The following is a 27,939-nucleotide window of genomic DNA, read 5'->3' as shown; positions in this document are numbered from 1 at the left end:
TGTGCCTTCGCTCGGCGTGCAGTCAGCGGCAAGCGTGCGTCGGTACATTTCCGCTGTCTCAACGCTGGCTCGCTTCGGCTCTTTCTTTTAATATGGCATCCACCGTTCTCCACCGATGCCGGATTCACCGGCTAACGAAGGTGCACAAGCGACTTCAACTAGTCTCCGCATCGAGGTGAGGTGGCATCGGGCAAACCCGCCGGTCTTTGAAGAAACATTTAAGCCTACGCGCACGGTTTTGCATGCCGCAGCTAGTGTGTTGCGGAATCCTTTGTATTACGCTTCTTGCGGATGGACGCAGGGCCGCTTTGGTTCCGATTTTTTTCTCTCTATTATGGCGCAAAATTCGGTTTGTGTGAATGCTCAACGTGTTGTAAGGTCAGCCCCTACGAGCACAGCTTTCGCCAATCCCGTAATCGCGTTTAGTTGCTCGTGGTATCGTCAGAGAAAATAGTGCCGTCTTTGACTGCTTGTCGGGTTGCGTAAGGCCAGCTGCATCTTATCGCTAGCGTATTTGCCGGGCACGAACAGCTGTAAGGTGTATTGCCGCGCATCTTTCGTACTCTTCGGACGATGCCGAGAGATTTAATACGATGTATGAGCTAGTAGTTCGGCTAGCCGCTACTAATTATGTGCGATTGGTGTCTCTAGCGGAGCTGCTATTTACCGCTGTCTGCGAAGGCGCGCGTGGGTGAAAGCCGTGCAATGAGCTCTAGTAAATGTACGCGCGCATCTGCGCGAATGTGCCGGTAACTTTGCTCATGTTTTCATTTTAGTTTGTGTGAGACGACGAGTCGTTCTGTAATGAGTGATCGTATTAGCTCTTTTCGCGCACAATGTCAAGTTGCTTTTAGCGGCATACTTCGTGGTTCTTTGCCCGCAACCAGCATTTTGAAAGCGCCGGTTGCTGCTGATTCAGTTTCATTTTCTTTAGTTGAGCGTAATCTGCAACTTACTGACTCTCAGACTCTGATAGCTAATCACTGATGTTAGTTGAAATTAATGTAGTGCTGAACTAGGAAATAATTCCCGTGGGCGCTGTACTAGTATTCTCAAACAGTGCCACAGATTCGATCACCAACTCTCTGGGGGAACTAATCATAAATAGAAAGAGCATGTATCGAAGTCTGGCTGCCAGTGTGCAGTCTTGTGAAGCTGGCTATACAAAGTTATGGCAAGTTATCTGAACAAAAAAAAAAGGGGGGATAAGATAGGAAATCTCTGGTTCTATATCACCTTTGCACAGGACTCATCTGCAGAGTATTCCCTGCATCTTGAATGCAGTTCATTTAGCCTCTATGAGGAATTGGTACTGTTGTAACGTGAAACCTTGGTTAGATCCATTGCACATGCTTTTGAGATATTTCAGGCGTCAGTGCAGTTTGTCAAAGGCCGAAGCATCACGCTCTCTTTGTTGTAGATGCTGCGAGGCATTCAGTTTTTAATCCTTTAATGGGCATACCTCGCAGATGCATGCGGCAGTGAGAATGGATAAGGGTTGATGCTGCATTTTTCAATAAAACTTCAAACGTCCTTTTCTTGACCCATATTGGTGGATGTGCGGATATTTGCATTATCGAGAACAGCCTACCCCTCGTAGCCATTAACACCCCGAACAAGCAAGATGGCAAAGAGTGCAAAATTTTAAATCCCAGGTTATAGGGATATGCATAGAAGTGAAATAGAAAAACTCGCTGGTCTGTGCAAGCGCCAAGCATTCTCAGTGATAGAGAGTCTGTCGCAGCATGAAATAGAATGCAGATCCCTAAGGGCACTGCAATACCTTGGCTGCACATTTGTCTTCCCACACAATTCATTCATCAGAAAACAGGGATCACTGCTGCGACAGGCACAAAGGAGAACCTTGTGCGCTCCATTCGGGCACTACGCATAGTGTGAGTACGCTTGCCACACAAAGCTAACCACCAACATGAAAATTTTGCAATGAGCTACTTTTCTCCCCACTTATTCTGTACTGTGCTCAGTCAGGAAAAGCAGCTGACAAAATTAGGAAGAGAAAACGCCTTCTGCCTTTGGACCCAGCTGTGAGGCTGACTTTGATTAAACACGCCAAAAAAGCATTATAACTGCACGGCAAACAAAGACAGTGGAAAAAAGACCTGGACATAGGGCGTCTCGTAGCTCCACAATTAAAGATTAAGTTTTTTTTTTGTATATGTGTGTAGCGTGTCTGAGCGCTACTGCTTAGCGTGACTCTGTGAGAGGAGTTGACTTCAGGTGATGAAATTAGTCTACACAGTCAAGAAGATTTCGAAGTTTTGAACCAATCACACAAGAGTAAAGAAAAAGCATTCTTCTGTCATGAGGTGGGGCAAAGATGGATTGTAGTTAGGAATTAGAGGCATCAATCTCTGCAAGCATGCAGCAATGTGCATGCGTCTCGCAGCATTAAGCTCGAAAATTTTGCCTGTTGTTCTGCTGTGACGATATGGCCTGTGAGATGGCATACATGAGAGAAACGTTTGTGTAAACCACAAGGCATTGAAGGAAGAGATTGGTTGATTGGCTCGGAGAGGTAGTGATTCTCTCTCTGATCGACGTAGGCAGCACATTGCTTTAAGCTTGGCAAGGGGTTCAGATAAGGCAGAAGAGTAAAGAGTTAGGCATTGTAACATTTATAGTTGCAACCATGTTTGATGTCTTCTCAATGTTAGCATTACTTCGTTACCTTACAATAAACGCATTCCATAAATGCGCGCAGGGCACTGACTTTCGCCCAACATGTGGATGAGTTCACGGTGGCCAATGAGCCCATGCTGTCCTACCTTCCGGGAAGCAAGGAGCGGCAAGCCCTGCAGGATGCTCTCAATGAACTCAAGGACACGTGCACAGAGGTGCCCATTGTTGTCAACGGCAAGGAGATCAGGACCTCGGAACCACGCTACCACACTGCCGTACGTGCATCACTTACCCCTCTAGTACTGTCTTGCCTTGCTCTTGCTGAGCTCGTGCTTTTCAGTTGTCTTTCTAAAGCCAATTGCTAGGAGTTCGTAACTGTGTTGTTCAAAGGTTTATGTTCCCTTTGCTTCAAAATTCTGTCTTATTTCTGCAAAATTGATGAAGGTGTTGGTTTCTTAGTGCTTAGCTGGCACTGGTGTACTTCAGTTCAGTCCTTTAGCTGACAGAAATAAAATGATACGTCCTTTTGTCGAAACACTGGCTAAGCGCCCTGAGGTTCACTTTGTTTTGTGTTGTCAAGGCAGTTAGGTGAAACAAAGGTAGAAGGGTTAGCAAGAAACAGCATTACAAGTTGGGTGAATTTTTCACGCCAATGGCCATCATGTTATTGGTGCCTATGCATATTGCTACTCTGAGTAAAATAGAGTACCAAGGGGATGTCTCCTTCTGTACTAGTTTGCACTCCGACAGCATCCTGAGTTTACTTTATCCTAATGTCCTTGTTCATTGAGGGCTACACTCTATTGGCCACATCTTGAACTTGTTAACGAGTACTGATGAGCAAACTTTTCCTCAGGGCACCTCAGATTTCTTTTGAGCTTAATATTTCGCTCGTTTGCTCAAACTCTTGCATAGTTCAGGAGAGGTGCTTATTAACTGAGTGAAACATTCATGGTTTTCATAGCTTTGGCGGCGTCCATAGTCTCTGGATTACTTACACTGATGTGCTTTTGGTAGCGCGACTATAATTTTGAAAGTAAAACTGAATAAATGCCTATTTACATAACTTCGCACTGTGTATCTCATTTTCAACATCAGTCTTTTCCTCTTGCAGCCTTTTGATCACTCAAGGAAGGTCGCAAAATACTACTGGGCATCGAAGGTGAGCCTTTTCCTTTTGAATGCTTGAAATATACACTACCAGAACTGGTTGTTTTGCAAGTTGTTTCATAAGCATAAACAGCAGAACATAACTGTAAACAAGTAAAGTTTAACGCGTAATGCATGTCTCTGCCTTTTTGTCTGGGATCCTGTGTTTAGCACATTTCTGTCTGCCCCTACAAGTGCCTCAGAGCACTGCATAACAAGGCACATGCTACCAGTGCAGTACACAACACATAGCTCTTACCTTCTCAAGGTGTTTGGTGCTAAAAGTGGAGGCATTTTCTTGTGTGACCTGCTTCTGTCATATTTATAACGAGCCCCTCATTCCCCTTCCCTTGTTTGCTTAATTGCTTAGCGAGGGCCTTGGTTCTGGCAGCCTTGACGCCATAGGAAGCATAAGAGGGTTCTCACGCAGCTTCCACCCTCTCCGTTCGATGACGTTCTACGTCACACCTGCGGTAACTCAGGACGTTCTACGTCCGCCGCTTATGAACGTGGGTGGCGCTGATGAACACTCTCAAGGTTAGGTTACTTGTAAACATAAATACCCCCGAAAGCAGAAGATTTTGACAGCCGTCGCCGTAGCTCAGAGGTAGAGCACAGGACGCGTAATTCGGAGGTCGTGGGTTCGGATCCCACCGGCGGCATGCGGTTGTTTTTTCCTCTGCTTTTCTAATCAATTAGCATTAAGCGGTAACATATTCAGTAATATTCTAAATTGATCAACACCACAAATTAAATAAATAAATTTGAAAAAAAAAATCCCCTGTGCCCCTTGGTTTCTGTGGCTGTTGGCTTCTGTCATATTTATAACGAGCCCCTCATTCCCCTTCCCTTGTTTGCTTAATTGTAAATCCTAATGGTTGACAAATATTCAACGTGTGTGGATGATGCAGTTTTATTTCTTTTTTGTTTTCGCTCAGTTTTGATGTGTGATAAGTCAGTTTTTTGATGGCTCTTGTTGACGGCCTAGGTTATTGTTTAATTTGTGATGTTTAGCATTACTGCTTCCACCAAATGATGCGAAATTTGTGCTTGCTTGCATGCTAGGCAGGGCTTCGAACTCTCGCTGCTGTTTTTTAATTTCCTATTAACACCGCTCTTCACCTGTGAACAGGAGGTGATCCAGGATGCAATTGACGTCAGCCTCAAGGCCCGGGAGGAGTGGGAGGCCAAGCCCCTGAATGACAAAGTCAAGCTGTTCCTCCGTGCTGCCGACCTGGTCGGCAACAAGTACCGCTACAAGCTCAATGCTGCCACCATGCTGGGGCAGGTAGGGGAAGTGCGGTTGAATTACGGACATTTCGGTCTTTTGAAACCGTAACATGCTTTGTTTTTTTTTTTTGCATGGAACTGAGATGAAATTCCTTATTAGCATGTGTCACTTGGGATTTGACAGCAGTTTACAGGTAGCAAAGGCTCAATTTCTGTGTGAAAGTAAATGTAGGTTGCATCTGTCGACATCGGTAAGAATTCTGGTGCTAGGTTCATTACTGCACCAAGTTTAATGCAGATGAAAGTGCTAGCAGATAAAGACGCAGACGAATGCAGTCATGTCACCAGCCTATCAGTAGTTGGTTAGCTACCCCCGTAGTCTTAGTCTTGTTGGGGAGTCACTATGCCCAACTCATTTCCTAGCTGTTGTGCTGTGAAGAATTATCGCGTGCTCCTTCACGCTACTGTCATTCGAGTCTGAGTTAGGGGTGAATGAACTTGAGACATTCACCTTTCCTTTCCTGTCATTAAATCACTCTCTCTATCTAGAAGCAGGTCTGTGGGCATGTGTCTGGGTGTAGTTGTGCTGGCAAGCACAACACTGCTGGCATGAGAAGGACCTTGCCCCTTAAAGAGTCAATCTACTGAATTTTATCGACCGTATTTTCTTTGCGGCAACCGATAGCTCATTACTCAAATTACCGTTTAGCCAGGTGTGGTGCCAAGAAGTGCGGTAGAACATTTTAAAATAGAATTTATTGATGTGGGAACACATCTGTATGAGGTGGTAGTCTCATCTGGCAACCATCTGGATTTCCGCCAGGCGGCGACAAACATGGCGGCGCCCGTCGAAGCTGGACCTCTCGCGTCGGACTGAATTCTTGTTGTTGCTGCCTTTTCCAGTGCGTTCACTGGCCATAAATGGGACGCTGGTCTTTCGCTTCATCTCATCTCGCCTATAAGAAAACGTATAAGTGATAAATTTGCTTTATTTTAATAATTAGAGTGACGCTTGTGCCGCTTCTAGGCTTAAGTGGAGAGTCTGTTTGTTTACAGCAATGGTTCCCTTCCTGACAACCAGATGGCGCCACTATAGGTTGAGTTTATTTTTGCGTCTCTGCCAGCATACGCTGAACTAAAAGTGGGAATATGCCTGCGTTTAGCGTACATATAACTATAAATATTCATGTGATTTACAGAAAAAGCGAGTGGTACGCCTTTTACAGTTTACTAGAACAAAACGTACGTTTCTCTGACATTGGGGCATACAAGCGGTATGTAGTATATTCACTTATGCGTCTACAAAAAAAAGAATACCACCTGCAGCAACAAAATGAATGTTTGGGGTCGCCACCATGCATTTTTACGCGACTTTTAACGCCGAAATAAGATATAAATTCCTGCCTAAACCGGGAGCAGATCTCTCGTTATTGATGTTATAGGGTGCCAACTACCAGAATATGCCATTATTTATACACTCATCTCAGTGAGTAGACTGACCCCTGAAGTCGGGGATCCCTGCTGCAGAGGTTGCTCATGCTTAGCAATTGGTGCGGAGTCTCATGAGCAGTGTGCACGTCAATAATTTACAGCATTGTGCTGGTACTGAGGGCTTCCCTAGACTGGTCAAACTCTGTGGAGCTGAGAAAATGCTGCCCAACTTCCAGGCTTGAGGTGCAGTGCTCAGTGTGCTTTGTTTTTCACTCCACTGAGTTGGACGCTAGTGTTGTCCCTCAAACTCATGACAAAATGTCACTTTCTTTGCTTTAAATTGCCAACTGCAGTCGGTGTAGCTGCGAGCCAATTTTACAGATGCTGGAAATTTGGAACTCAGTTTTTCGGAGGGCTCCAGCTTACTGTTCATAACATTACATAGTCATTAGAGGGCTTGTTTTTTATACTGCTTGACTATGCTGACTTCTTTCATATCCCCTTCAAGCCTGAAAAAATTGGTCTGCTACTCTAAAATGCCCACACTAATTTCGCGCTTATTGAGCTCATAACTCTGAGTGAATAAATGTGTGGCATGCTTGTGCCTGCCTCACACATTGGCATTTGCACAAAATCTTTATTTCTTTAGCTAGCATTTTATGCTTCAGGCCTACTGTCATTATGCTAAGCGGGTAAAATAATTTTTTTTTTTTGTTGTTGTACATGAGTGCTCCGAGAACTAGTAAGGGACAGCGAGTGTCAGTCAAAATGGCGGCTTTGTGCAGTAGTGTGGTGACTGAACGGGCCACCATTTACAGAATGGTAATACTGCAGACACTGTGGTGGCCTTGTTGGCCGTCACCTAACACCTACACCACCAAAGCTCATGGCACAGGGGCATGTTGGAGAAAAATGAGTGACTGGAGGGTGATCAGTCACTATGCAGCTGTGATGGGTAGTTTGCATGAATCACTCTACATGAAGGTTCGTTTGAATTTAGTACGTCTCTCTTTGAGGACTTTCTGCTGCTGAAATACACTGTCGGTGCATTTAAGGCCCTTTTGGTCTGGTTGAAGTACTGCTTGCTGCAATTATCTGTTGTGTGGTTGGCTTGGTTTGAATGAGTAGCTGGTGGTGTCCATGATGTGCTATCATCTCTGCCACCTGACCCAAATCTGGATGAACATGAAATGTCCAATATCTATGACGCAAGTGCAGATTTCTAAATTTTGTGACATTTTGTACATGTGTCTTGTGGAAGAAAGGAAACCCTTCTTTTGATGGGATACATTCAGACATCACATCTTAAAGGGATACTGAAGCAAAATCTGAAAGTTGAACAAAAAGGCTGAATATAGATTCTCGGGATGTGATTACACCGAAATGTAGTCGTGACTGCGCACATTTTTCAGCGGATGGTTTTATTTTCGATGTTTCATGAGTGCGTGCCAAGCCCTCCCGGTCGGCACGAGGTGGAAAGCGTGACGTCATGGCACCCTCTCGCGGCGACAAATATGGCGGCACCCTTCGATGCATGAAACCTCGCTTCGGACTGGTTGCGTCGTTGTTACTGGCTTCTTCAGCGCGTTCACTGGCCATAAATGGGCCACCAGTCTTTCGCTTCATCTCCTGTTGCACATAAGAAAACTTACGAGTAAGAAATTTGCTTTATTTTTTATTTAGAGTGACGATTCTGCCCCCTTTAGGCTAAGAGGGGTGTCGGTTTGTTGACAACAATGCTTCCCCTCCTAACCACCAGATGGCGCCACTAGTCTGAACATCGTCGCGCTTCTGTTTTAAAAGCGAGAATGCTAGAAATGGCACAAGGTCCGGAAAAAGTAGCTGCATTTAGCGGACGTAAGCGTCCATACGGTTATGGTATGTAGACAGCATCGATTAACATTTTGACATATCTGTGTACGCCGTGAGCAGGCGACAGACATGGAAAAGCCGCGAGTAGCGATGGCAATCGTGCTTCTCCGGGAACGCTGGGCGCGCGGGTGTTATGACGTCTAGTCGCAGCTTCCACAGGCGGCCACCAGGTGCAGCGATGCTGCAATAAATCGCGAAAAAAAGCGTGTTATCCGCCTTTTTCGCTAAAATGCTTGTCATATTTATCAATTTTAGCAGTCAAGCTCTTGTTTACATGCAAAAGAGCAGCTCCAAAAGTTTGGTTCAGTATCTCTTTAATGTGGTTAACTTTGTTAGGCACATAGGGGGGTATCTTAGGTATGGCTTTTTGGAGTAGGTTTGTGCTTCATCTCATTCCTTTCTGTGCGTATCTTTGTTTATTAGGGTAAGACCGTCTTCCAGGCAGAGATTGACTCTGCAGCAGAGCTGGCCGATTTCCTGAGGTTCAACGCCTTTTTTGCCAAGGTGAGTCTGCCAACCCCGGAAGAGATGTGCGGCATGTATTAGAGTGCGATACATAAATATGAATACCGTCCATCTTGAATTCATCATCATATAGGGCGATGCAGCTGCCGCAATGGCTCAGTGGTTACGGCGCTCGGCTGCTGGCCCGAAAGACGTGGGTTCGATCCCGGTCGGGGTGGTTGAATTTTGATGGAGGCGAAATTCCAGAGGCCCATGTACTGTGCAATGTCAGTGCATGTTAATGAACCCCAGATGGTCGAAATTTCCGGAGCCCTTCACTATGGCGTCTCTCATAGCCTGAGTTGCTTTGGAACGTTAAACCCCCATAGACCAAACCATATCGGGCGACGCTTCAGCCTGACTGCTGCAGCTGTTTTAATGCTGCTTCAATTCACCTTTCCTTCATATGCCTCTCTTTGAGCTCTGAATTCGCTCATGACTGTGCCATGCATTTTTGTGGTGGGGACGCTGCTAACAGTCGCCTGTTATTTAGAGCAAGGCAGTATGTCTGCTTTGAAGCAGCAAGCAATGTGTAGATGGAGTACTAGGGGACCTCAAAATGAAAAAATACTTTTTCGGGTATATGCATATCTAAAATTTTGCTAAAATATGAGGGACGCATTTTTTTCTTCTGTGTACGTAGGCAACTTGTCTGATTGCCTCATTTCTTGCTTTTTTTTTATTGTTCTGTCCACTGTAGGAGTTAACAAAGTACAAGCCCATCTCTACTGACCCCAAAGTCACAGAGAATCACTACCGGCAGCGCGGCCTCGAGGTGAGAAGACATTCATGTTTGCTTTTGTATGAGAAATATAGGAGTTTTGCAGTTGCATGAGCTGCTGAATGGGCCAGTGGGGCTAGTTCAGCTCGTGATGCCATCATCTTCCACATCTTGGCTCATCATGCAGTGACAGCCTGTGGTCTAAGTTGGATCTGATGTCCTAAGCAGGTGCCATGGAGGGTACAACATATCCACATCAAGCTGTGAATTTTAATCACATGCCACATGGCTCATCCATTGTAACATGGTGTAACATTGTAACATGGTGTTTTCACAGTCACAAATAATGCTAGCTAGTGGAGGGGTCTTCAATCTCTTTAGCCTTGAGAAACCCTAGTGGGTTTGAGAAGGTGCAGGGGAACCCCGCTTGTCTTCTCTTCCGTTCTTTCCTGCCTTTCATACATGCAGTTGCATGGCCTATCAATAATTCAGGGGACACTGACGATCTAACGTGCGCAAGACGGAAGCCTTGCCACCAACGAGACGACGGCCACAGGCACACACGAGACGGCTGTGGGGCGACTTGGATTGGCTAGTAATGACTAATTAGTTCATGACTAGTTGATGACTACTTAGCCATGACTAATTAGTTGATGACTAACCAGTCATGACTGGTTACTAACTAGTCATGACTAACCAGTCTGACTGGTTAATGACTAACCAGTCATGACTGGTTAGCCATGGCTAGCTAGCCATTAACCAGTTAACCATTAACTGGTTATGGCTAGTTAGTCATGACTTGTGACTAGTAATGACTGGTTACGACTTTTACTTCAGATATAACCGATGGATGGACAGAGTTATGGCCGGGAGTATGAGCACTTAAGGGCTTTTGCCTTAAAAAATCCAGATTCATATAATGTTGACTGGCTGTGTGCTGAAACAGCCTGCTCTAAGAAATTACAGTATAATCAGTCCCAAAACAAAGCGGGGAAAAGGAGTAGTAGGTTTCAAGGCATTGCATAAACTTGGATGCTTGGGAAAAACCAAAGAGCACTCCAAGGAATCCAAGTTTTCTACGGAATTCAGTTAGAAAAACCAGGACTGGTGTTTTAATTCAAAGCTGGGCCACTTTGATATTAGCTCGTAACCCTCGAAAATTCAATTGTAAGCCAGTGCCTATTGTCAGATCAGTTTTAGGAACACTCATATGACATGCAGAGGTCATGAGGTCATCATCTGCTGGAAACATGTCTTAGTTTGTTTTCGATTTCACAGTTCACTTTAGGTTTGCAATTTTCCTAAGCTTTTCTGTGCGCCAGCGTTGGTTGCTGTCTTTTATGTTTGTACTATAGGAAAGCAGCAAGCATAGTTACCTATGAAATCCTTCCATCTTCAGTGCAAATGTGTGTCGCAATTTTAATCCTTCCAGCTGGCAAGTGCAAATGTGTCACATTTTTAAACGCCCGTGTGCTGTGCGATGTCAGTGTACGTTAAAGATCCCCAGGTGGTCGAAATTATTCCGGATTCCTCCACTACGGTGTCCCTTATAGCCTGAGTCACTTTGGGACGTTAAAACCTCATAAACCCATAAACCAAACTTTAAACTGGTAAGGTAGAAAGCAACTCTTAGCGCAAAATAATTTTCTCTCATTTAGATGTGGTATTAACTTGAGTGAAGAATAGTGCATAGGGTACCTCTGAGTGCTGTTTTTAAACATAAATCTTGCCATGTAATAGGGGCTATCAGTGGCTGGTTTACCGCTACCTCATATTTTCCATGTTTGAGTGGAGTAGTGTAAAGAGACGCATGGCACCGTAAACGTCTTGGGAGGTGTCCCGGTAGAAAACACTGGCACCATTGACCACTGACACGAGGCCTGTTGCAGTACCCACTTTGAGGTTCTGCTGCGTGCATAAGCGTTGCTGTGAAGAACCATGAGCATCTCTGTACATGTGCTCTCTGAGTGCCATTTGTTTGGCCTTTTCAGCATGACTTTCTTTACACAATAGTTGTCTGGCCTGGTCATTTTTGCATCTTAAGTCCGTGCCATTTTCATAATAATTTTCCGCTTAATGAGCGGGAGCTCTTTGTTTGTTACACAGGTTAAGAAATTGCTCTTTTGAGGCAAACTACGAACTTGATCAGCCTGTCAGAGGAAAGGGGGCCACATTTCCCATCTAGATCCTACCTCATGCTATTAAAATTAAAATCCTGTGTTGTGGGAAGCCACAGGTTGGAGCCTTTGCTAAGAGTGTACCGTGTAGGAGCATTGCACATTATCCAGGGCTGTGGGAGTACAACAGTCTTGCTGTGAGGTGTGGGTAGAAGTTTTTCCACCAGTGCACTTTTTTTGACGTGAGGAGGACCCCAGTTGAACAGTGCTGTGCTGTGCTGCTTGTTTGCAGGGATTTACAACAGCTATTTCTCCTTTCAACTTCTCAGCCATTGGGGGCAACCTGGCATCAGCACCAACGTTAATGGTAAGTGCACATTCTCATTTCATTCTTTGGTTGGTGTTCAATCTTGCAATTTTGGAGTGTATTTCGCCTTTTCCTTTTGTTGTCGCCATTGCGGCTCAGTTGCACGGTTCAAGAATGGGGGCAGATCTGGTCACTCTGGTAATACTAATGTAGCTGTAGTAATGATGATGATGATGGCGGCAATAACAGCAAGGTGACCTAAAAGAGCAGAGTGCACAAAGTGTGTCACTTGTAGTTTCAAAGCCAATATACTTTCTGCAGTTTGCAAGTGTGATTTTGCTTTGCGTATTTCTACCCATGATGGTTGACGCTGCACATTCTGTGCAAGTTTAGCAGCTGTTTAGCTCTTTACATATCGCCAGCATATCACCTCTTTCGAAGCTGAGAGGAACTCTCACCCTCACCCATCCTAGAGTCAGGGTGTCCAGCGTGCTCAAGAGACCCACTGCTTGGCTGAGAAGCAAACCCTATATGGCTCTCTGCTTTTGACAAAGGCTGCACATTTGATACCTGCACTAGAAACTAGAATAGCTAGCATCTCTCAATGCCAGCTATTATTTTGCACCAAATTAGGTAGTATGCTTGCTGTAGATCGTATGATCTTTTGCGGGTTTTTTTTTTCTGGACACGTTCTAACATTTTCAAACACATGTTCTTGCACTTTTAAACATTTTCAGGACAGGTAGAGTTTCAGGACGACATAAAATTGAGCTAGCAGACTAAATGCCAGTCAGTCACTGCCTTGTGGAGTGTACTCCTTTCTATACCACTTTGCTTCCTTGCTTTTTTTTCTCTCTTTTCTTTCCAACTTCAGGGCAACGTGGTGCTGTGGAAGCCCTCGGACACGGCCGTCCTGTCCAACTACCTCATCTTCAAGATCTTTGAGGAGGCCGGCTTCCCTCCCGGCATCATCAACTTCCTTCCCTCCGAGGGGCGCCTCTTTGGGGACGTCACCTCCGCATCACCCCACCTGGCCTGCGTCAACTTCACTGGCAGTGTCGCGTGAGCACTCTCCCTAACTGTGTGGGCCCATCCGCTTAAAGGGCAACTGAAACGGTTTTAGAATTCGATGCTTTTAAGGTTGCCGAATGTGCAAAATATGCAGGTAAAGCCTGTGAAATTATTTTGCTCTAGCATTTGAAGTGGTGGCGTAATCACCGAATAAAGTCTTCTTCGGCGTTCAGCTTCTCAGAACCGCACAGCGACGGGCAGAGGTCCCGAAAATGACGTCACGTTTCCACTACGTTTCCAGCGAAGAAACGGTTATTCCATTTAAGAAAACCGACACATTCGAAGGTGAAGCTCACGATGCATTGTTTGGCGCCCTCTGACGACGCACAGCAGCATGCAGGCTTAAGCAGCGGACATCTGAAATTTCGGCAATAATGACGTCACTGCCGAGTTTCCTCGCACCCCTCTAACGTAGTGAGGAGAAGCCTGAGCACCATCGCGGTTTTAATCGACGATTATGTCACCATTTTAAATGCTGGTGCAAAAATACTTTGTATGCTTTATCTAGAAGCTTGATAGACTCGAATCCTTGAATAACCTCGAATTCTCAAAAAACCATTTCAGCTTCCCTTTAAGCTGCATATAGGGCCATTCATTTTCATGTACAGCCTGCTCTAGGTAGGAGTTGTTACACTGCATGGCTGCTTTTCTCACAAAATTCATGGTGTTCGAATTCCTGCACTGTCTCGTGAGAAAGTTCCCTTGAAAGACTTCAAACGGAAGGCATCATCAGATAGCCGATGTGCGGCAGCAGTTCAGTTCAGTTTATTTTCCTTTAAGGCCCCCTTTTGTCAGGGGTATTACATAAGTGATGGGATTTTAATGCAATGAGCAAACAAAACAGCGAATATTATTTAGCACTGAAGGTGATCAGCTACATGTTCTTGAAAAGTAGAGGATGAAGTGATGTTGACAATACCACGGGGTAGGCCGTTCCAGTCCGTTGCTGCTCGAAAGAAAAATGAAGCAGAAAAGGCGGCAGTGTGCGATGGTGGCCGGTTCATTCATTCATTCATTCATTCATTCATTCATTCATTCATTCATTCATTCATTCATTCATTCATTCATTCATTCATTCTTTTTTATTTACACCAAAAAGATGTGGGTGAAGAATGAAATAATTTGTGGTATAGGGTGAGACTTGCAATGTGACAACGGAATGAAAGGGGCGGTAGTCCTGATTTGCTTTCAATGAAGAAATGCAGTCTTCAAGAAATTTATTTATCATGACCTTTAATACTCTACTCTGCCAGGCTAGCTTGAGCACTGGGAACTGGGCTACTTCAGATTTACTTGTAGACTGCTGATTTGTAATGGGCTGCAGCTTTAAAGCTTTTGTAGCTATGAACACCGCGCTTAGACACAGATGCATGTGAACACATAACAATGCACCTTCTTAGCAGCGAGGCTGAGTGGCTGTTGGAGAGTGTACCATTTACATCAATTGACAGCATGCTCAGGGCTCTCTTACCTGGCAAACCCACCCTTTGTTGTTACCGTGCGAGGTTTTACAAGAGTTTTCAAGAGTTGGGCTGGCAGCTGCTTCGTCTTGCTTGTTCTTTTTTTTTTTTGTGCATTTCTGGAAAATTGGTTAATCAACAGCTTTGTGACATTGATGTCTTGCAGGACATTCCGGACAATATGGAAACAGGTCTCTCAGAACCTGGACATCTACACAAACTTTCCAAGGCTAGTAGGAGGTGAGCTCTTGCCTGCATGCCAGATTTTGCAGTGCTTGTTCTCATCTCAAATAGAATGCAGGCTTTGGCGAGTAGCGTTGTTAGTCATGAGGACTAATCCAAAGAAGTCAGATCTGTGTACGTATGCCTAAGACTAAGTTTCTTGTTTTGAGTCAAAAAATCGAAGAACTTCTGAATTATTCAGATTAGTATAATTAATAACAAAGGGGTGTGCTTCTTATTTGAGCAGTATCATGGGTTATTTTTTTTTCTTGTATGTGGTGTGTTTGGGCTTGAAGCTGAGTTATGTATTGTTAACTATCCCACTGTATCAACTTTTGGGATAAGGGCATGAATAAATAATTGGTGGACTATCAAACTGATCACTCCACATATAGGTAGAGGCCCCTTCTGTGGTAAAAGCAGCTGAATTATACCCTAGTTACTGGTATATACTGTGAAGTTACTCTTCAGATGGTATGGTGTACAACATTCTTTACCTGGAGCATTTACGTATATGTGTGGTTATTTCTTTCTTCCTGGTTACTTTTCGCTAATTCCTTCATGTAAACCTCTCATGTTCACCGCTCTGCTCATGCAGTTTTTCATCCTACTTCGTTGCTTAATCATAAACTCATTGTCACTCAGAAGTGTCCAAGTTTCGTCCTTCTTTGTTATTACTTTTTGGAAGCCAACAACTTTTGATTGATAATCTGACGAAGCTGTTGTAGTTTGTGCAGATGATGAGCCTTTCCGTTTCTTTTTCCCTTGGACAGAGTGTGGTGGCAAGAACTTCCACTTTGTGCACCCCTCGGCTGACCTCCCCACTGTGGTGGCACAAACAACGCGGTCTGGCTTTGAGTACAGCGGTCAGAAGTGCTCGGCCGTGGAGAGGGTCTACGTTCCCAACAGCCTGTGGTCCAAGGCAAGTACACTCACTGGCATGGGCCCACATTGCAGCAGAATACGCTTCCGAGCTCACAAAAAAAATTCAGGGGACACTTTGACTGTCTAAAGTACGTAGAGGCGAAAGCATTTTCCACACCACTTCGACTGCCTCTGTGCCACTAGATGACGTCACGCATAATTTATGACTAATTATTAAGTAATGACAAATGTCTGAGTAATGGCTAATTACTGATTAATTACTAAACACTAATTAACTGCTAATTAAGCTTCGCCTTTAGGAGTGGGATGCCACAGCGAGTTGTAGCTGCCAGGGAGTCCACTGAACTCTGTCATCTCGGTGGACACCTGGACAGCACTGGACAGGAAGTGGGAGTGAAAGAAGAAAGAGGGAATTGTATTCTAGGAAAGGAAATAACTGGCTCACATATCTCGGTGGACACCCATCAAAAGCATGACACCCCTGCTGACATGCTTCTGCTGACAGCCCACAAGGTTGAGGCATTAAGGGGGGACACTGGTCTTGAAAAGAAAATTTTATTAATTTAGTCATAGTTATGAAATTTTCAGGGCACATGCATTTTTGTGCGCTGATTCTAGATATGTCACTTAATTTCATGTAAAACAATTCCTTGAGCACTTATGCACTTTTTATGCAAGTATTTTGCGGAGAGTTTTGAAGAAAAGTTGCTGCGGGAAACTCGCTGAAATGCATGCCATTGGCTTCTCTTGAGACCAAGGAATACAATAAGGGTGAAATTATCATCCTGCCTATCATGGAACTTGACTAATAGGGTACTGAAGCTGCCACTTCACACACAGCAATACACACTTTCCTTCTCATTTCTGAAGCGACAACTTCAAAACTCTAACTTAAGTTCTATGATAGGCAGGAAGACAATTTCACCCTTATTGTATTCCTTGGTGTCAAGAGAACCCAATGGCATACATTTCAGCCAGTTTCCCGCAGCAAATTTTCTTCAAAACTCTCCGCAAAATATTAGCATAAAAAGTGCATAAGTGCTGAAGGAATTGTTTTACATGAAATTAAATGACATATTTAGAATCAGAACACAAAAATACATATTCCCTGAAGATTTTGTAACTGTGACTTCATCAATAAAAATTTTTTTTTCAAGACCAGTGTCCCCCCTTAAAGGCCTTAATACAGTCTCATGCAGAATAGCCTATCCAATACAGGGAAGCTTTGTTAGTTTTGGTTAGCTCACCTGTGGTCTATAATAACACCTTGTTCACAGATGCCACTTGCTTTTATGTAGTGTTGATCCTGTTGTGGCCTGTCCATATTACCAGCATTTTGAAAGGACATTGGAGCCTAGCCAGACATCTTTCATTAGCAGTAAAATGCTCCGTTATGGATGTAATTGCAACTAGTTGTCCTTTTAAACCTGTCTCATTTATTTGGAACTAACCGCCACAGTTGCTCAGTGGTTATGGTGCTCGGCTGCTGACCCAAAAGACGCGGGTTCGATCCCGGCCATGCTGGAGGAATTTTGATGGAGGCAAAATTCTAGAGGCCCGCATACTGTGCGACATGTCAGTGCACGTTAAAGAACCCCAGGTGGTGGAAATTTCCGGAGCCCTTCACTACGGCGTCCCTCATAGCCTGAGTTGCTTTGAGACCCGAAATCCCCATAAACCATTTATATTTGGAACTCTGTATTATTCCTTGTGTGTACTGAATGTGATCTTTCACTTAGAGGCCCACTGTTTCGGTGTAGATGAATGTGTGCTGAATATGGTTGTTTGATAAAACTGACAGAAGGAAATGTGGCTGTGCAGCTCAAAGAGCAGCTGGTGGAGGCTCAGAAGGAGCTGAAGCTGGGCTCCCCGCTCGAGTTTGACACCTTCACCTCGGCTGTGATTGACAAGGCGGCCTTCAACAAGATCACCGGCTACCTGCAGCATGCCAAGAACAGCTCCAACCTCAAGGTGCTCGCCGGCGGTGGTTCCGATGACAGGTGAGCAGCCTGTCTGTGTCTGGCTAGGCGATGCTAACCAACCCGCTGAAGTGCATGCCATGCTTGCATCTGGCTGTGGTGATCTTTCAGACCAGCTTCTTTTTGTTGTCTTTGTTTTTCCTGCAAATTCGAAGTTAATTTCCCGTTCAGTAAGGAATGAGGGACTCGAGACAAAAAGTGAGCTTTAATTCGCTTGACCCATTGCGTGGTAAAACAGTGAGGTGTCGGTAATAACATTTGTACCACTACATCTACAAACATTGTAGCTCTTACTACGCATAGTTTAGTTAGTGTGTGTGTGTGTGTGTGTGTGTGTGTTACAAGTAAAGGCACATTGTGAAGGATAAACATGATCAGCGAATAACAGCAATTGTGCATAGCAACAAACCCACAAACATACAAAAAGACATAGGAGGACATAGTAGGAGACATGGGCATTGTTGATGGACAGTTATCTACAAAATCTGAACAACAAAACACTTGCCGGGTATGGGATGGGTGCAAGGCACTGTACATATCCATGAGGTGCAGTTGACGCGGAAAGTTTTGATGACACTCACTTCATAATTCCCTCACCAGCAGGCGTTTATGACAAGCTTGCTCCACTCAGGCGATGTGTGTGTGTTGTAAGGATGTGGTAGTGGTTGGAAATGGGACGATCAATAAGCGGTTCCAAAGCAGTCTGGTCTTTAGGTCTTTATTTGTAAGACACTTTTCTGTAAGGGCCATGAGTGGCCCCTCAGTTGCACGGATGTTGAATATGCATCATCTCTGTGTCAACTTGTTAATGTTGTACAGTTATGAATGGTATGGTTATGTGGTGCAGATTTGCTGGAGGCTGCTTGCTGACCACTGAAATAACGTAAACAGGAGTTGTTTGTTTTGTGCTTTCCTTTCATTGCCTATTATTGTCCCTCCATCATTTTCATAATGCTCAGCTTATTATTGTTTGTTACAGTGGTAATGTGGCAGCAGATGTTTTGATTTGCATGAATCAATGCTCTTAATTATTCTGTACAGTAAACAGAAAAAAAAAAGGACAGCCACATATCACCGTGATATCTGAAGTCACCACTATCTGCATGCTCTATGCAGGACTCTACCAACTTAGTTGTGGTGGCAGTTTCCTCCACTTCTACTTTTGAATGCATTTTGTGCCATGTGCTGGATTTGTTTCTTTTATTCTCTAAAAGATAGTCTTCTATCAAAATTATTGTACAGCTTCCCTCCTCTGAGTAGCATTTGACAAAAAATTGTTAGGAAATAAAAACACTCCCGACATTCCCTCATTCTTTCACTGACTCTTTACTCCCTAGGTATGTCTTGTGCATTTTGGAGCAACAATCATATTAAAAACATTTCCTTTACCCGTGAGGAATCCCTTCTTCTTTAGATTGAGAGACAGTGAGTCTGGAAATTCTGCCTCACATCCTTGTCCACAGTGTGGCTTCACACGTTGAGCGCCTTTCCTGTTCTTCTCCTCCTCTTGCAGCCGGGGCTACTTTGTGCAGCCGACCATCCTGGAGACCTCGGACCCCCAGGACAGGATCATGAAGGAGGAGATCTTTGGGCCGGTCTTCACGGTGTACGTCTACCCAGACAACGAGGTGGACAGGAGCCTCGAGCTGGCACGCAGCACAGCCCCCTTCGGCCTCACCGCATCCGTCTTCGCCAGGGACGAGTAAGTGCAGCCCAACCGAGAGAGGAAACAGCGCACAGAATGAGGACACAGAAAGAAAAAGGCGTACACGAACTTGATTTCCTTGATTCGTCAAATTTTACCCGCCGCGGTGGCTCAGTGGTTACGGCGCTCGGCTGCTGACCTGAAAGACGCAGGTTCGATCCCGGCCGCGGCGGCTGAATTTCGATAAGGCAAAATTCTAGAGGCCCGTGTGCTGCGCGATGTCAGTGCACGTTAAAGAACCCCAGGCGGTCGAAATTTCCGGAGCCCTCCACTACGGCGTCTCTCATAGCCTCAGTCGCTTTGGGACGTTAAACCCCAATAAACCAAACCAAACCATCGTCAATTTTTTTTTTTTTTTCATAATTATATTGTGACGAAAGGAATTCCTCAGTCTTTAATGTTCCTCTCTTAGTCTTGTTATACTGTTAATAAATTATACTATTATTGTACTGTTTATAAATTGCAACTCTTAATTTATGAACAAGAGAGCAACAAAACTCTCAAGGTATATAAATGTAATTTGTTCACAGCAAGCATATAAACAAGAACGTTGGTTTTTAATTTCTGGAAACCCACAAACTTATTTCTTAACCCCCTAGTGGGTTTGGACGAGCCAGGCTTGCATTAGCCTACGGTCATTGCTGGCTCACGACGAGTCCAGCTTGTGTGTTTTCTGGCACTGTATGTCCAGTTTAAGGTGAGTAGGGCTCTTCTAAAGAATTTTTTCGGTTCTCCGACAGATCGGAGCACAGGTAGCAAATGACTATTTTGGTACCATTTTTGAAAAACGAATGTGCTTGTTTACAGTTAATAAGTTCCTTTAAGGTGTTTAAGGTGAGATCAGTTTATTTGAAAACTGTGGGCACTGTCGATGGAAGTAGGTGTGGTTGGGTTCCAGGGTAGAAGAAAGAGAGAAAGATCACGTATGCAACACTGTACTAGATGCTGAGTATGTGGCCAGAAGGTATTGCATGATGAGGCCATCGGAAATGCTGGTGGGGAGGCCCCTGCAGTGACATCACAGGGTGCTACCAAAATCATGGTCCAGTGCATTGCGTCATGAGCCAGTCATGATATTGGCGAAGCAAACTGTGCATTTAATAATAATAATAATAATCTTTATTCAGCATAATCTGAACATACAAAGAAACGGAAGCGCCGAAGCCACAAGTGGGCTTGTGCGGCGACAACCGGCAGCCGCGGCAATCTTCGCGCTACATCAGAGCTCCATCAGAGGCAAAAGAAAATTAAAAGACGTAAACATGAAGAACACAAAAATTTTGGCACGGAAAGAATGAAAAAGCACTGATAAGATTTTAGTACATGTTAAAGATTCTCTAACGCTTGAACAGCAACACGCAGTTTTTTGCGGGTGGTTAAAGAAAATAAATCATCCGGTAATTCGTTGAAGATAGCTGGCACGTAATATTTTCTAGTTGCTTTGCCGTAGTGAGTGCGCACTCTCGGTTTATGATAGCGAGGAACATGTCTCAACGGTACCGGTTTCGTATTTATGTGTCTGTATGCGCTATTCCAAAAATATTTCAGTACTAGAATTTGTTTAAAAAGATTGTCAAAAGAAGGCAAACCGGCTGCGGTAAAGACACTGTTGGGCAGAATAAGTGTCTGCACTCTGAATTCTTTCAGCAGACAACTAGCGTCTTTCCTTAGAAACCGCATCCAGGAATGTCACTTGTATTACCACATGTGGCATTTTTGATGGTACTCGTACATGTTTTATGTAACTCTTCGTGCAGCTACTTTGTTTTTGTTTTAAGGACCTCTAAGGAAGAGTAAGGAAAGTGAACTCGCAAAGCCAGAACACAGCATGGGCAGTTACCGTATTTTCCGGTGTACAAGACGCACCCGCCATATATGCAGGCTGTCATTGAAAAAATTGGTATATAAGACGCACCCGTGTATAAGACGCACCCCAATTTACCCAGTTAGGCTAGTGAGGCTTAATTAAACATGCTTATGCGACCATCGCAAAATGCACCGTACGTGTGAGAAGTTCTTAAGCAACGCTAAGTGATCGAAAAAGGCAACACTCACGCCATACCAGCCCACGTTTTAGCACAAAAAAAAAAAAGCGAAAGAACTCTCTTTATGTCCATAACAATTTATTTTTACATAAAACCTTCAAAGTCTTCATCTTTAGATGCGCTATCGAAAAGGCGACACGTCTGAAGCATTCTCTTCGCACTTCATACTTGCAAACGGTGACTAAAAAAAAAATATCGGCTTCTCTTGGCTTGTCTTGACAATGGCGAGAAGCGCGACTGTTGCCATCTTTTGGCATTTCACATTACCTTTGCTTGGGGCCTCCGAAACGGCCGCGTGTTTAAGATCCCGGAAGTGGTCAACCCCGCCATTTCATGATAAAGTTCACCTAAAAAAGTTGCGCACGGCGGTCTCCGTATTACAACCACGTTATTGGTAGTAATATTTTTTCGGTGAAAAAAGCTTGAACATGAACCTGAGTAATTTCTGAACTCGCAAAAAAAAACCGGAAAATTCGCATATAAGACGCACCCTTGTATAGGACGCACCAGCAAGATTTTTGAAAAAAAAACCGCGTCTTATACACCAGAAAATACAGTAGTTCAAACCTCTTTTTTACCTTAGTTTCAGTTAGTGGCAGTTTGCATTGATGATTGCATGAGCTTGAAAATCACTAATGTGTGGAAAAGTGAGACCTCCTCCACATGCTAGCAAGCAGCCTTTTAAGATTCTGAATCACCTCTTGTTGGCGGACAGACAGAGGTGTTGCAATCGTATTTTCTGCTCAGATGCATCACGCATTGTCAATTTCAGTGTATACAGAAAGGTCGAAGCTGCTCGCTGGTCAGCATTGAAAATCGTAATAAATTACATTCCTCTGAAGGCCTGTGAGTGGAAAATTCTGAAAGTCATCCCTGTATGCTATGAAAACAAATTGAATCTGGTGTTTTAAATTGTGTCAGTACCATTTTCAAGTAAACTTGCTCAGTGAAACCTCACGGTTTCACCATTTTCGTTCATAGTGAATTTGTCATTTTAGGGTAAGAAGCTCGATTTGCTGTTTCATATGGATGTTGGTGATTTGTTTGATATTTCTGTAATGTGCTTGTTTCGCTACTCGCAGGAACTTCCTGAAGTCGGCCTGTGAGTACCTGAAGATGACTGGCGGCAACTTCTATGTCAATGACAAGTCGACCGGAGCCATTGTTGGGCAACAGCCATTTGGTGGAGCACGCATTTCTGGTGAGTACTTTGTGCTGCTTTGAAACTTTTAGCCTGTAATCGCAGTGTACTTAGCTTAGATTGAATTCTTTTGAGCTCAAGTCCTATCAGCTGCACTTCACAGGATCCCTTGCTCCTATAAGGATGGTAAAGATGTTATGCATGAACCATTAGGTTTGTGCACAGTTGTTAGCTTGAGCTGTAGGATCTTGAGCTTTTTAGCTTGAGCTCTTGTAACCTGAGTTTGAGCTCCTTACTGGCTAGCATTCCATGGTGCCATGTGGCTGATTAATTTGGGTCAGTGGGTTGCATTGTGTGAGTGAAGACTGTGAAAGAGATTAATACCGCAGAACCCCGTGGATGCATGAAAAAAAAAGATCCTGAAAGAAAACTTATTATCCGAGAAAACATGTGACCCAAACTCCATAAGCTTGAAAAATGTAAATCTTGAATTAGGTGCAAAGGTATTTCTTGACAATTTCACTTCTTAGGAATGGTGATTATCATTTCTTGGTACAAGGTCTCAACTTCTTTTTATGTTTGTGCACAGTTATTAGCTTGAGCTCTAGGATATTGAGCTTGTTAGCTTGAGCTCTAGGATCTTGAGCTTGTTAGCTTGAGCTCTAGGGTCTTGAGCTTGTTAGCTTGAGCTCTTGTAGATTGAGCTTGAGCGCCTTACTGGCTAGCATTCCATGGTGCCATGTGGGTGATTAATTTGTGTCAATGGGTTGCATTGTGTGAGCGAAGACTCTGAAAGAGATTAATACCGCAAAACCCCGTGGATGCATGAAAAAAAGATCCTGAAAGAAAACGCATTATCCGAGAAAACATGTGACCCAAACTCCATAAGCTTGAAGAATGTAATTCTTGAACGAGGTACAAAGGCATTTCTCAACAGTTTCACTTCTTAGGAATAGTGATTATCATTTCTCGGGTACAAGGTCTCAAAAACTTGTTTTCTGTGAGGAATGCGCAGTTTAGGCGTACTTGAAAAACAATGTGGACTTAATCGAGGGGAATGCACATTGGTATCAGAATGACAAGACACTCTGCTATTAAAAAGGAAAAAGAAATGACCCACAACTTCCCAGTCAGCATTCAAAAGCAGTGCACAGCTGAATTCGGATGACCGGTGAATGCGCAGGATGCCATCTGTCATTGCCATGTACCCAGTGACGGTTTTGGTGCAGATGGGGAAGCACACATACAGTGAAACCACATACTATCTGGCTACAGGAATGATGGGCAGTCGTCATACATGTCTCATTCTTGAAACTGGACTACATACACTCGTTCCTACTGCTTTCTCTCTTCTTTAGCTTAAACCTGAACACAGTGGCACGCTTGTTGGATATAAAAAAAAATGAGAGTTCTAACATGTTAAATGAGTATGACATGCAAAAACACTCAGTTTCCAATTAGCTTGATTATTGCCTAAACATTACCTTCACTTGTCCTTCGAATTCACTTGACTGTTGCCTAAACATTGCCTTAACTTATCCTTCAGATCTGCTTGACTATTGCCTAGACATTGCCCTAACTTATCCTTTGAATTCACTTGACTGTTGCCTAAACATTGCCTTAACTTATCCTTCAGATCTGCTTGGCTATTGCCTAGACATTGCCCTAACTTATCCTTTGAATTCACTTGACTGTTGCCTAAACATTGCCTTAACTTATCCTTCAGATCTGCTTGGCTATTGCCTAGACATTGCCCTAACTTATCCTTTGAATTCACTTGACTGTTGCCTAAACATTGCCTTATGCAGCCGCGGTGGCTCAGCGGTTATGGTGCTCGGCTGCTGACCCGAAAGACGCGGGTTCGATCCCGGCCGCGGCGGCTGAAATTTCTTTGGAGGAGACATTCTAGAGGCCCGTGTACTGTGCGATGTCAGTGCACGTTAAAGAACCCCAGGGGGTCGAAATTTCCGGAGCCCTCCACTACGGCGTCTCTCATAGCCTGAGTCGCTTTGGGACGTTAAACTCCATAAAACCAAACCAAACCTAAACATTGCCTTAACTTATCCTTCAGATCTGCTTGGCTATTGCCTAAACATTACCTTAACTTGCCCTTCGAATTCGCTTGACTCTTGCTTAGACATTGCCTTACATTGTCCTCCAAGACAGTTTCTTTTGAACTTTCGTACCACATCATGACCTTCCCCTAGCCACACACACCGTATCCAAGTCATTTCACCTGAAAGGTCAAGGGTCAAAGGTCACGGCTTCAGAGACCCTTCAGCTTTTTCAGTATTGCTAGTGAAGTAGTGCTTTCGTACTTGTCGCTGTCTTGGGCCTCTAAGGAATTTTAACAGAGTTGTTTGTCAGCATGTGTTTGTCCCCCTCCAGCACCCCACCATTGTCCACTTTTAAATTATGGTGAGCATGCTAGCTGTCATCCGTTTCGACTTAGTAGTCCTGACTGCAAAATGTACGTCCTAGAGGTTTGGAAAATCAGCTTTAATAGAGTGTGAAAGCGAATGTTTGTTTGTAAGTATTTTCTTTCTCTTAGGTTTTTCATTCGCCTTCTCGTGCAGGTACCAATGACAAGGCCGGTGGTCCCCACTACTTGCTAAGGTTCAGCTCTGCGCAGACCATTAAAGAGACCAAGGTTCCACTGACTGACATCAAGTATCCCTACATGACTAGCAGCTCTTAACGTTTACCTTTTCAGATGAAACGCAGTATCTGTCCTGACAGAGCCATTCATGGGCACACCTGATATCTCTTATGAATGCGCTGTGTTTTTATGACAAGATTTTATATACATCATTCAATGCTAACCGTGCGGAGACCGTCGTTCATGTCAGGCATCACCAATTGTTGGAGCAATCTGTCCACTTGCAACATTTAAGGCACACATTGTTTACCTTGGGAAAAGGTGATGTGGCTGCATGCGCCAGCTAAGCGTGAGGCTCACTTTGCCTGTGGGAATTACAAGAAAAGGCCTATGGAAATGTGCCCTGAGCCAAATTTTTTGTTTTGAGACTTTTATTTCCTGAACAACATGCGAGGCTCTAGTTAAGCGAGAGTTCTCGCACTCTTGTGTGAATTTCATGTGAATCTCTTGCGTGCAGTTTACCCTCCTTATTCATTGAGAGGCTTGCATTAAGTGGAGGCTTGTTTGCAGGAAGTTTGCAGGGAAATTTCAAGCTCTCCTGTCTAGTGTAGCCCATGCATTTGGTACAAGCTTCCAATGTGTAGCGTACTTTACATAGTTCTAGTTAATTGCAAAATCATTGGTGCATCTCATATGTTCAGTCACTTGAAATGTTCATCACGGCCAAGCCTTTGTTCTTTATAGTCTATTCCTGGGGTTGACGTTTTAGGTTGATAAATCAACCACGAAATTTAGGTTTCTCTGACTGGATTGTTGAATGGTTACTGACCAAAGCTTTCTTTCCTTCTTTATTTCTGATATGTTTTGTTTGTTTTCTTTTTTTTTTTCTCGCTTGGTGGCCTATGGTGGAGCCAGAGAGTCTAGTTTAAACTGGATTCTTTACAATCAACGGATGTCGTTGGCCAAAATTGAGAGTCAGTTTTGTGTTATTCTCCTACAGATGTATTGCATTGTTGATCAGGGTATTGTTTCTAGGGAGCATATTCATTTCACTTGCACAGCGTGTCAGTTGTACAGCAGAATTTAAATACCTGCTGGGACAAAAAGATGAAAAGGACAAAAAGAATGGAGCGACGAAAGGAATTGCAAGTTGGCTAACTGGTGGGCCCCAGGGAATTCTGTTTTCTTGTTTGGTTATATCAAGCTTTATTTTTTTGGTTCCTTCTTTCATTACTTCTTTAACCCTCATTATCAGCAAGTCATGTTCAGATGAAGCTATGCCTAAACCTGATTTTATCCCAGGCTTGTTATTTTCACCATAATTCGCTCTTAATGAGGTCTGTTTTGGAGTAACAGATTGGAATGGCATGATAATATAATGTATGTGATAGCGCCTGTTCTCGATGGTCCAGATGGGCTGCTCACGAGAAGGATGTGAGGCTTGATTATGGACGCTTTCTGGCCTCAGTCTTCCATTGTTTTTAAAAAGGAAATACTGCATATCTTAGGATATCTTAGGACTTTCAATGCTTGGTTCTCTTATCAATGCTACTTCGAGCTATGCATTACAGAAGCTTCTCAGATTAGAGGTGCTTCAGCATTTGCCTGCTGTGGTATGCTTCAGACAACACAATCTGTCTCACAGTGACGTGTAGCATGCTTCGTATATTGTTAGCTGAGAGCTTGAAGAGTTTTAGTGGTGCATTTCGGCAGAATGGAATGGCTTGTGTTGGCTTGGGACGCCCTGTACATGGTATATTTTCGTGGTTCTTTATAGGTTGTTGTTTTTAATTTTCACCTGTAACTCACATGCCTAGTGCAGAATTTTCCCCCACCATGTGGTCACTGTTTCTGAACCAGTAACTTTGGTGGTTCAACTCCAACTTTAGAGAAACCATACCCACGGAGGTTCTCACAAAGTGTATGATCTAGTTCAGCAGTTATGGGCCTAAAAGCAGCACTGTTAGGCACGAAAAGAGTTATGTTATCTACGGGAATGTGGAATACCTTTCAAGTATGGTACATTTTATGAAGGCTGTATGTTGTAGGTTTGCAACATATATGTCATGCATACCATGCCTTGTTTGTTTCGTTTCATGTTTGTTTAGAATGTTATGGGCACAGTTTATCTGTGTCTTCTCTAGTGTTACGACGAGCTTTACCCAAGTTTTCCAAGTTCTGTTCTGCAGATCTGATGACAGAGTGAGGAATTTTTTTTGCAGTGATACAACTTACCAATTGGTACAAAAAATTTTAAAGCATATCATTTTCTGCTGCAAGATTAAGTGCTTTTTGTCCTTTTTAATGCTGGAAAAATTAATGCTAACTTGCCTATATGTGCATGTTTTGGCAGTTATTTGGTGTTCCTCCGTGATACCCTATTCTGTGGACTATGTAAGCGTGTTGGTTTTTGTTGATGTGCACTGTGACAATGAGAATGGGACTCTTATACAAATGCTCTTCATTTCTACACTCATCATCACTAATTTGGCGAACTCTTGTAGCACCGGTTAAAGCTAAAAGACATACTGTGTGCAAATTGGCTCTGAGGTGTTGACAGAAATGCTAATAAAAGTTTTTAACAGCTCATCATTTTGGTATATAGTATCATGATAGAGTTCACGTTTGCTGCTATTCACTAGGACTAGTAGTCAGGGTCCTATACTTTTCACAACTCTTTGCCACAAAGCAGTAAATACGTGAATTGTTTGTCACCAATGATTGCCCAACCACCATAATGATGCTTCACCAGACAGGTACTGTCACAGTTTTTGTTGCGATGCTGATATTATTTGTGCATGCTGTGCTCTCCAGATGGTGTGCCTTTGTAAACAGTGCTCATTAAAGTGTACACTATTCCA

General features: G+C 43.7%; 1 protein-coding gene across 1 annotated transcript; it reads left to right on the top strand.

Moving 5' to 3' along the window:
* Window positions 1-27,939, top strand: P5CDh1 (delta-1-Pyrroline-5-carboxylate dehydrogenase 1). Its single transcript, XM_089573110.1, has 14 exons — window positions 1-175; window positions 2,723-2,915; window positions 3,755-3,802; window positions 4,922-5,077; window positions 8,746-8,826; window positions 9,527-9,601; window positions 11,957-12,031; window positions 12,846-13,033; window positions 14,669-14,742; window positions 15,498-15,646; window positions 17,431-17,609; window positions 19,102-19,290; window positions 22,421-22,539; window positions 25,056-27,939. The coding sequence occupies exons 1-14, from the start codon at window positions 93-95 to the stop codon at window positions 25,175-25,177; spliced, it is 1,731 nt and encodes a 576-aa protein (XP_089429236.1). The 5' UTR covers window positions 1-92; the 3' UTR covers window positions 25,178-27,939.

The sequence above is a fragment of the Amblyomma mixtum genome, chromosome 2, assembly GCF_055824585.1.
Source record: "Amblyomma mixtum isolate Tamu chromosome 2, ASM5582458v1, whole genome shotgun sequence".
NCBI classification, from domain to species: Eukaryota; Metazoa; Arthropoda; class Arachnida; order Ixodida; family Ixodidae; genus Amblyomma; species Amblyomma mixtum.
Note: the sequence above shows the minus strand (reverse complement) of the source record. Positions and strands in the feature narration are given on the sequence as shown.